The sequence below is a fragment of the Neltuma alba genome, unplaced genomic scaffold, assembly GCF_004799145.2.
Source record: "Neltuma alba isolate B1F8T4 unplaced genomic scaffold, ASM479914v2 tig00008178_pilon, whole genome shotgun sequence".
Taxonomy (NCBI): domain Eukaryota; kingdom Viridiplantae; phylum Streptophyta; class Magnoliopsida; order Fabales; family Fabaceae; genus Neltuma; species Neltuma alba.
Genome location: NW_021634963.1, coordinates 38,870 through 49,468, shown reverse-complemented (window position 1 = coordinate 49,468; position 10,599 = coordinate 38,870). Strand labels below are relative to the sequence as shown.

Sequence of the window (10,599 nt, the reverse complement as noted above, 5' to 3'; positions counted from 1 at the left end):
TAGAACATTCCAACGGTCACAAGTGCCTCGGGAATTGGCAGATATTTCTAGCGGTTCGGGTAAAAACCGCTAGAAATTTCTAGCGGTTTTTACCCGAACCGCTAGAAATTTCTAGCGGTTTATACGGAAAACCGCTAGAAATTGCTAAACTCCTCGGGGAATTAAAAATATTTCTAGCGGTTTCATGCATCAACCGCTAGAAATTTTCAGTGTATAGCTGTTTATTGGCCTGAATCGCTAGAAAATAAACGCTACAAATTTGGCACCAAGTTCCCGCCAAAACCTGGGAAATTTCTAGCTCTAAATTTCTAGCGGTTAGGTGGTAACCGCTAGAAAGTACGGGCAATGGTCAAACCGTTGGTAATTTGCAGCGGTTTTTCTAAAAACCGCTAGAAAATGTTGGAATTTCTAGCGGTTTGTTGAACCGCTAGAAATGTTCCGCTGCTAATTCTACATTTTCTTGTAGTGCAGATAATCCTTCTAATAATGATAGTTCTAGCCAATATACTTAATTAGTAAGGATATTTAGGAATGACAACACTTATTTATTACAAATAACTAACTTAACTTACTTCCTTAATCTCCTCAAATAAGTCAACTGTGTCTTATAATTAGGACGGAGGAAGGAGGTAGTATTGTCCAGTGTTGGGGGATTCTTTTTCTCACAAACTATTGTGCCATTTGAAAGCAACGACCTAATAGAACTCCGAGGTGTACCAGCAACTTGCCTTTGCAAGGGGTGGATTTTGTCATGCCTTAGGTCAGCAATGTCTAGAGCTGTCCGGTTTTCTTGGTTAAGTATAGCAAGATTGACTCTATTGTCCCAAGTCAACGAATGCACAATTTTGGGATGCTGGTGAAGGGTGGCCAAATGCATCAGGGTATTCCCATCATTATTCTTCTAGTTTATCATAATCTTAAGCTTAGATGTAGAGGATGTAATTAACCAGCTCATATTTTCCACTTTTAGAAGCAACATGGAGCAAAGTTCAACCATTTTTGTCGAGCATCTCGGTGAGATCTGTATAGTATTTTATTAGCCCTTGAACCACTCTAACGTGACCTCTAATACATGCCAAATGAATAGTGGAAGAAGCCATGGTTGTCCCTTTCCATGGTGCATGAAGAACATTTCTTTACTAAGTAGGAAACAACTTCACAGTACCCCATGGATGCTGCCTGATGAAGGAGCCTTCCTTCTTCATTTCTCAAATGTATCCAATTTGGTTTCTTGCTCATAATATTTGCAACATATCTGCACAAACAAACAATAAATTAGGATTCGTACATTGGTAAATGAAGATATATAGGACAATATTGCGGGCACATAAATGTTTTAGTGATGTGTTGGAGAAATGAATCCATGAGTCGATAACATATGATTACCCATATTTCTCTTGGTCATTACTGGAAGAAAGGGAGATTTTCTTGAGGTTTAAGGTCATACTGGTTGCAGATGTCCAACAGTTGCTCAACAACTTCCTTACTACCAACCTCAATGGCCACGTACAATAATGATTTTCCTTCCTCATTGATTGCAAATACTGCTTAATGATTGACAATTTTCTTAAATTCAGCTTCCAACTCTAAACCATCTTTGATGAAATAATCTTGAAAGGCCCTGAAAATCTTATCCCCATTGTGGGCGTTAACCATAAAAGCCTCATGAAAGAAAGTACGAAGTTAAAGACACCAAGAGCATCATTCGCAAAGTGAATTGATCTTCACGATGACCATCTATCTCACGTCTTACCAAAGGAAACCAAGTATTCAAGAGATTTTGAATGACAGATGCACAGCCTGCTCTTGTAGAAGCTTGCAATGCAGTAACATAATTGATGTTGGTCACTGTAAAAAGAAAGGGACCTTGTTGAGCCACCTTCTCTACAATTGTATTGTTTCCATAGGCAGCTGTTAGGTGCAAGACACCAAAGGAGTGCGTTGTTTATAAATAGCATTACCAGGTAACAATGAAATCTTTGTTTGAGGTGGAAAAATTGGAATCCATGGAAACATATGCAGTTGTCAGTAAATTCAAATCCATGTTTGGTCCATGATCTTGCTCCGTTAACTTGCGCTTTAAACCTGATGATGAAATTTCCATCCCCCTTGAGAATCTCACCACTCGCATTTGCAAGTCCCCCATTACACCTCTGGGTGCTAGAGGTGCTTCTTCCTCATCAGGAAAATCAGTATACTCTCTCTTGTTTGATTTTAACTTGAATACTCTCTCTTCTCCATGGATTCCATGGCACTGCTCGAACACAATGGCTACGTCAGATGCTTCACTTGATTATGAGAAGACATATTTTCGATTGTCGGAATTTGGAAAAAGTTATTATATGTTGGATTGAACCAGACTTTGATGAATATAATCTCAATCATGTATCTATGTATAGTACAAGCATTAATGAGTCATTATGTATAATCACAGTGAATAAATTTGACATACCGCAATGTATTTTAGTGTTAGGTTTACCAGGCCATGAGAAGAAAACATACCCTCGAAAAGAACCATACATTAATGTTCCGTTAAATTCAAATCAATATTGTTCACAAGTTATAATTAATATAGTAATAATTTTACCGACAGATAGTAAAACAATGGAATGACATACATACCCCTATCGTCTTCATTTCCGGCGATTGTTCTACAATACCTTTTCTCCAGTTCGGGTTCTAATCTGTAATCTTTCATCTGCGGGAGATGCCATGTTACTTCTTGTCCTCAAACCAAAAAATAAATAAATAAATTATTATAAGTTTTAAACTTGGTTGAATTTTTTGGGAAGAGAACCTCTTTACTTCCACTTATTGTAAATTTATAATATCGTATATATATATATATAAAAATATTTATATTTTTCTCTTTTTACTGATATTAAAGTGTTCTTAAATTCTTAGGTTCATGAAATATATATTCTTCTTCTACGAGCATGAAACATATATTGTAAATATATTGAAATTTAATTATATAATCTTACTTATAATTTTAAGCTTTTGGTGCCTAATCTTCTAGTTAACTTGAAGACAAAAGGAGAGGGGAAATAGAGAAGCATGATTTTAAACCTCTTTAGTCGCCTTGGGGTTAAATCAAGATAAAACCGAATGTACATGCAATATAATGTACAATTCGGATCGTCTCTCTCGCGGAGCCTTTTTATTTGAAAATCTAAGCTAAACTAAATACCAAAAAATATTGAGAGGGTTTTTAAATTGATTTTCTTTAATAAAACTACTTTGTAAACAATACAAATTAGATAAATCCTAATTACTATTTTTTTGGCTTTTTAATAAAATGATAAGTGAAAATATTAATTTGGATTTTAAGGAATTTAATGATGAGATGCTCTTTAGAAATAAACCAATGACTATTCTAGCTTGATTAATGATATAGAAGTAAATCAATTGATCAGATCGGTTTAGAGAAGTTATTTTTTTTAAATTAATACTCAACTAGAACATTAATTATTTGTTAAATTCACTTCAAGCATAATCTCTATACAGCTAGCATAAAAATCATGCTAACAATGAATCAAACAAAGACATAAACATATAATTAAATATATATTTATAAACCCAAGTACTTAAACTTAAAATTACCAATCCAAATCTCAACAATTCCAATCCAAACCAAGAATTACAACTAGCAATTCCAAATTTTAAACTACACATAACAAATTTCAAACCAGAAATCATTAATATATAGTTTAAACTAAAGATTAGAACTAGACTCTCCTTTGTCGCTCCCAAACTCAAGTCATTGGGTTCAGTCCAAAGAGCACCGGAAAAAGAATCAGTCACTCATGGTCTTGAACCCAACAATAACGAGCTCCAAGGACACCGCGGCCATTGTAGAATTCTGCAGAATGAAGTCGCGGCCCCTCTGGTTCTGATTCGGCTGAGAGAAGAGTGTGATGCTGGTAGATGATAGAAGAGGACACAGGTGAGGTGAATGGACAGCGATGGTCGTGTTATGATGAAGATTGTGGAGAGGTCGATGGTTTAGGGAGGTGGAATGGAGAGATTCGAAGGTTGTGAATGTGTGGCGGCGTCAAGGCTGATGATGGAAGAAAAGTCTTGAGAGGTCTAATTACCAGGTCTGCGTTGCGGCCCCGCTCTCCTTTCACGATGGAACCTCTTTTTTTTCAAATCCATTTGCCCGCATGCTTTGGTTAAAACGGTGAGTTTCAATGCCAAGGGTCCTTCACTGCTTTTTAAATTCTTTGGTCCTTCTCCTGCAATAACTCATCTTTTATTTCTTTTTTTTTTTAATTTCCCAAAATGACCTACAAAATAATTTAACAAATTGTAATATCAAAGATCCCAAAATTTATTAATTAAAAGCAAGCATAAAAATATGACAAAAATAACCTTTTTGATCTATTAACTAAAATTAATTAATTAAAAATAGTAATAATAAATACAAATTAACTTATTTTAGGGATTGACCGTCGCAAGACATGGCGGCGATTCCTTACTGTAGAATGTGATTTCGATGTAAAATATATGATATTTAATTTAGGGAAATGTTATTAAGAGTGTGATTATGATGTAAAACATTTCATAAATTATTTATTCTTGATAAGAATGTTTCATGGTAACTCCATGGGAAATGGCTTTCACCACTTCAAGAGGCAACCGTACTCAATAAAATCACACTGCTCCGCAATCTATTTGTATTATGTTCTTTTATAATGTCAACTTGTGTGTACTGTTTGGGATTTGGGCACCAATTCAGCATCTTGAAATCATTCTTGGCTCTATCTGCTTGCTCCATTAACATGTGGCCTGAATCTGTTGCGTGTTGATCATTATCTCTGTCTCTATTTCCTAGACATTTCATCTCCTTCTTAGGTAGTGCCTTTCAATTTGAATAGTAGCAGTTATAACTTGATATTGCTACTTCATATTCCCTTTTTTACGGCTATTCATATAATTTAGTAATTACTAATCAAGAGACCATATCAGTTACCAAATATACATATAACGAATTGCCATCAAACGCAGCATTTTTAGAACAATGAATTCTTAGCGTTATATTCTTTTTCCTTTTGTCTATTCTTGTATTTGTTTTGAGTACAGTGGCCACCGATCCAGCAAACATCCTATGCAAATTTCCACACATGGTCCCATCCTTAATGTACGTTTAATCAAGTGATAAGTGTTCCATGTTATGACAAATATATCTTCCAATTCACCACATCTTGTACATGTACGTTACATATGACAAACATCCTCTGTACATAGTTCCACGTGTGGTCAAGAAATCGCTCACTAGTCATTATTGTCTAATGGGGTCAAATAGACCCAAAATGTACAACTCCATAACGCACACAAGGATGACAACCTTACAACTAATCCGTATACATAAGCGACACAAAAGATTACAATCATATATACCCTGCCAACTATCCTATACAAACCAGTCCCATTAAAACATACGAGTACAGATGAATATATATGACATAATATAAACAGACACCAAACACATAAATATACTTAATCCTTAACATGTGTGATTCTTCATCCTACTGATAATAACCATGCATTTCATCTATATTACAGGGTACTAGAAGGACTGGAACCTTTGTGGTTGGCATCAGTTTTCCCTTCAACTATCTTAGCAAGAAGAAGAAAGGGATAATAGGAAATATATCGAACGAATGGTATGGTTGAAGAGGATGGCAGCCAAAGAAGGGCATACAAGAAAACAACCATGAAGGCCAAAACCACACTTAATACCAAAAAGGTGGTGGCCAACCAACTAAGTTTGTTGACCACAAGAAACACACCTGCCAAAAATGCCAGAGATAGTGTCGTCAAAGAAATACCTAGAACTGGCATCGCACACTTCAGAGCAAAAAGCATTAAACGCAGATCATCTAAACGAGCCCACAAGAGAATTATAGTTGTAATTATAGCCCCAAAGACGGAGATTGTGAGGGAGAGAATGAACAAATGGAACATCCCATGATTCAGCATAACAGCTGTTCCCTTATCTACGCCACCTGGCATGGCGAATCCAGCAGCAAAGGATGCTGTTATTATAAGAGTTGAAACCAATATCAAAGTGTCAAGTCTATCTTTATATTTTTTGGTGCTGGCTGCTTCTCTTTCTTCACCATATATTAATGTGTCATTTGAAAGCAATGGCCCAGCAGAACTTCGAGGTGTACCAGCAGATTGCAATGCAATCCATGTAAGTACCTGGAAACAAACATTTTCAAGAAGAATCATGATTTTGAGAAAAGGAATTTTGAAATTGTTAAATTACGAATAGCAACTTGCCTGCGCAATGGATGGATTTTTGCCATGCCTTAGTTCAGCAATGTCTAGAGCTGTTTGGTTTTCTTGGTTTAGCACAGCGAGATTAACTCTGTTGTCCCAGGTCAACGAATGCACAATTTTGGGATGGCAGTGAAGGGTGGCCAAATGCAAAGGAGTATTCCCATCATTATCTATCTGGTTTATCATAATCTCATGTTTAGGATGTTGGAGGATGTACCTAACAAGCTCATATTTTCCACTTTTACCAGCAACGTGAAGCAAAGTTCGACCATTTTTGTCAAGCAGCTCTGTGGGATCTCGATAGTATTTTAGTAGCTCTTCAACTACTTTGACATGACCTCTAATACATGCCAAGTGAATAGGGAAGAAGCCATGGTTGTCCCTTTCAATGGTACATGAAGAACATTTCTTTACTTAGTAGGAAACAGCTTCATGGTACCCTATAGATGCTGCTTGGTGGAGGGCAAGCCTTCCTTCTTCATTTCTTAAGTGTATCCAATTTGGTTTCTTGATCAGAATGGTTTGCAACATATCTACACAGACAAACAATATAATCAGGACTCATATACCGGCAAATAAAGATACGTACGACAATATTGCAAGCGTGTGAATGTTTTAGCAATATGTTGAAGAAATGAATAATCCATGAGTCATTAACAATATACTTACCCATATCTCTCTCGGTAAGTGCCGGAAGAAAAGGAGATTTTCCTTGAGGCTTGACGTCATGTTCGATGCAAATATCCAATAGTTGATCAACAACTTGCTTACAACCAACCTCAGTGGCCACGTACAATAATGATTTCCCTTCCTTGTTGACTGCAAATACTGCTAAATGATTGACAATTTTCTTAAATTCAGCTTCCATCTCTAAACCATCTGTAATGAAAGAATCTTGAAAAGCCCTGAAAATCTTATCCCCATTTTGGGCATTAACCATAAATGCCTCATGAAAGAAAGTGTTTCCTTGCTTGTTTCGCAACAAAGTCAAAGACACCAAGAGCATCATTTGCAAAGTGAATTGATCTTTAGGATGACCGTCTGTCTCACGTCTTATAAAAGGCAACCAAGTATTCAAGAAATTTTGAATGGTAGAGGCATGGCCTGCTCTTGCAGCAGCATGCAGTGCGGTGTCATAATTGCTGTTAGTCACTGTAAAAAGATAGGGAGCTTGTTGAGCTATATTGTCTACCATTGCATTCTTTCCATAGGCAGCTGCTAAGTGCAGGACAGTATTCTCCAAAGGGGTGCGTTGTTTATAAATAGCAGGATCAGGTACGATGAAATCTCCGTGTGAAGGGGAAACACTGGAGTCCATGGAAACATATGCAGCTGTAAGCAAATTCAAATCCGTGTTGGGTCCATGTTCTTGTTCACTTAACTTGTGATTCAATATTGATGATGAAATTTCCATCCCCCTTGAGAGTACCGCCTCTTGCATTTCAGGTTCTGGCAACCACATGCATGGCTCCATCGGTGTTTCTTCCTCATCAATATATTCGGTACTCTCTGCCATGTTTGATTTTGACTTAAACATTGTTTCTCCCCCTTGGATTCCATCGCATTGCTCGAACACAATAGTCACGCCAGATGTTTCACTTGATGATGCAAAGACATATTTCCTGTCAGAATCTGAATAAGAAAAATTATGACATGTTTGATTGAACCAGTGTTTTGAATCTCAATCAGGTAGCTATACTACCTGTGTTTCTTAATATAAGAACTAGATAACTACTCTGTGCATATCAAAAAAATTAGTTAAGTAAGTTTTCTTTCCTAAATACCTATATTAATCATGCATGTTGAAACTATTCCTTCATGAAAACTCCTTAACATATGCAATCATCATAAGAATTACTTTGGGATAAAATGAATAGATATTGGAGGCAAAGTGGATTGGACTCTTACATTGAGGACCAAATTGAACATCCAACTAACTCTTATATTAACGAATAAAGACATTAACGGAAAAGGAGAGTGATGAAATTTGGCATACCGCAACATATTTCAGTGTCAGATTCAGATGCACTGGGCCACGGGAAGAAAACATACCCTCGAAAAGAACCTGACACATGTTTGCTTGACATTATTGTTTAAATCCCAATCAATATTGTTCCCAAGTTATTATTAGTCGTCATGGATAACAAAGCAAGAATATAATACCGATTCATTTTGAATGATAGTAAAACAAAGGAGTGACATATACCCGTATCATTTTGATTCCCAGTGATTACCTCCAGCCTGGGTTCCGATCGGTCCTTATTCATCGCAGGTAGAAGCCAAGTTACTCCATCTTCTCCTCAAACAATAAACAAATTATAAGTTTTAAACTTCCTAGAATAATTTTATGTTCAATATTATGGATGCCAAATGCATAATACTACTTGTATGGAATAAAAATATGTCTAACGAAGACACGTACACGCGGCGGTGTGATTAATTTATATTTATTAAATTATTCTTAATGTATTGAAATTTAAGCATATAATCATCTTTCATCTAGAGAGAAAATATAAAACATGACCCGCACGTTTTCAACAATACAGGGAGCAACAACATAAATGATACTCTTCCGGTCCTAAATATAAGACCCATTTAGGACTGGAGGAGTATAAGAAAAAGTTTAGAGCCGATAAGAACTTCATTGAAAAAGTGTAGCAGCAATGCTATTTGGATAAGAAAGAGCTAAGAAATGAACATACTTGCTCATCCTTTTAATGATACTACATATGGTGTCTTTATTACCTTCACATTGCACGCACATCACAACGCCTTACAAATTCTTGTACATCTTTCAACAATTTATCCAAAACAATTACATAAATTAATTGAGTCATAAGTGATAACTTTTTATTTCATATGTGTGTATTTCATCCTCCTATTTTAATTTTATCTTTTAATAAAGATATGTTATTGCTGAAAAGAAACTAACTAAATTATTCTTTTGTCCGGAATATAAGATAAGTTAATTTAATTTCTCATATAATAAAAGATGCTTTGTTTAGAAAACATTCTGTTCAAGAAATGTTAAAAAAAATCATAGGAATATATATACTATATATAAAACAATACGTATCTTAATGGTTTAATAAAATTTTTAGTACCTGAAATTTAATTTCAATTTGATTTTAATCCTTATTTAAGGGACCACAAATTTTATGACGGACTAAAATGAAATCAAAATTTAGGAACCAAAATCACTACTTTTAAATTTTAGAGATGAAAATCAAAATGAGATTAAATTTTAATGACTAAAACCACATAGGAGCCAAAACCAAAATGATGTCAAATTTTAGGGGCTAAAAATTATATTAACCCTATCTTATAATTATAAGTGAAAAAAATAAGCAAAACACACATAAAAAATGGTTTGATCTCTTATTTTTCTGATTAATTAGTTGGAGGTTTTTAAAGGAGGGACTACTCCCTTTTCCCCTCAGAAATAATGAGGGATTTTAAAGAGGAAGTTTGCATTTCAATCATAACAGAACGAAAATTCCTTGCCTCTGATCAATCCAGCCAATTGCCTACACTACAAAAAAACAGTTGATTAGCGACAGAATTTGCGATGAAAACAAATTCCATCACTAATTTCTGACAGAATTTGTGACGAAAACAAATTCCGTCACTAATTTCCAAAGGATTTGTGACAGAAATTCTGTTGCTAATTTTTTCAACGGATTAGCGATGGAGCGACAGATTAGTGACGAAATTTCTGTCCGTCCCTAATTCGTCAGAAAATCCGTCGCTAAATATTTAGATACGGAATTAGCGACGGAATTTTTTCTGTCAGAAATTTCCGTCACTAATTCCATCACTAAATTTTTGTCACTAATTTTGTCGCTAATTATATTCTGTCGCTAATCCAACACTAATTTTAAATTTTATTACTTTAAATTATAATCTTACAAAAATTTATATAATACTCCTTCCGTTCCTTATTATAAGAGACATTTGGTGCTTATGGCATGTTTCTATATATAAGAGACACTTAAAAGTTGTCTCTACTTTTTTGTGTTGATTTCCTATTTTACCCATATTTATTGTCTTCAATTCACACACTTTCTCCCTCTCACTTCTCTTTCTTTCAATAATTTAATTGTTCGCTCTCATACTCTCTCTCCTTATTAATGAGGGTATTTTTGGAAAAAAAATTATATTTTTTACACATTAATTGTTGTTAACTAATTTTAACTACTTTTTGATCAACGTAATTCGGTTATTCGTCTCTTATAATAAGGAACGGAGTGAGTAACAATTAAGAATATAATGATTTAAAAACATTTTTAATTATAAAATAAATTGATA

At 35.0% G+C, this 10,599-nt stretch overlaps 2 protein-coding genes across 2 annotated transcripts; both read right to left on the bottom strand.

Moving 5' to 3' along the window:
* Positions 1-5,562: 5,562 nt before the first annotated feature.
* Positions 5,563-6,477, bottom strand: LOC114753811 (protein ACCELERATED CELL DEATH 6-like). The gene is made up of 2 exons (XM_028942530.1): positions 6,292-6,477; positions 5,563-6,210 (listed from the first exon to the last, which is right to left on the bottom strand). The coding sequence occupies exons 1-2, from the start codon at positions 6,475-6,477 to the stop codon at positions 5,563-5,565; spliced, it is 834 nt and encodes a 277-aa protein (XP_028798363.1).
* On the bottom strand, positions 6,297-9,070 carry LOC114753810 (uncharacterized). The gene is made up of 5 exons (XM_028942529.1): positions 8,994-9,070; positions 8,498-8,584; positions 8,288-8,356; positions 6,961-7,923; positions 6,297-6,824 (listed from the first exon to the last, which is right to left on the bottom strand). Exons 2-5 carry the CDS (start codon positions 8,556-8,558, stop codon positions 6,706-6,708), a joined length of 1,212 nt encoding a protein of 403 aa, XP_028798362.1. The 5' UTR covers positions 8,559-8,584; positions 8,994-9,070; the 3' UTR covers positions 6,297-6,705.
* Between the last annotated feature and the right edge of the window lie 1,529 nt (positions 9,071-10,599).

What these genes read in the sequence shown, in the direction of transcription:
- LOC114753811 (XM_028942530.1), bottom strand. Translation starts at nt 6,477, where the DNA reads ATGATAAACCAGATAGATAATGATGGGAATACTCCTTTGCATTTGGCC. An exon ending in AAAATCCATCCATTGCGCAG is followed by an intron (nt 6,211 to 6,291) that starts GCAAGTTGCTAT and finishes GTTTGTTTCCAG; the next exon opens with GTACTTACATGGATTGCATT.
- LOC114753810 (XM_028942529.1), bottom strand. Translation starts at nt 8,558, where the DNA reads ATGAATAAGGACCGATCGGAACCCAGGCTGGAGGTAATCACTGGGAAT. An exon ending in TGACACTGAAATATGTTGCG is followed by an intron (nt 7,924 to 8,287) that starts GTATGCCAAATT and finishes TTTCTTATTCAG; the next exon opens with ATTCTGACAGGAAATATGTC. An exon ending in ACTTACCGAGAGAGATATGG is followed by an intron (nt 6,825 to 6,960) that starts GTAAGTATATTG and finishes TTGTCTGTGTAG; the next exon opens with ATATGTTGCAAACCATTCTG.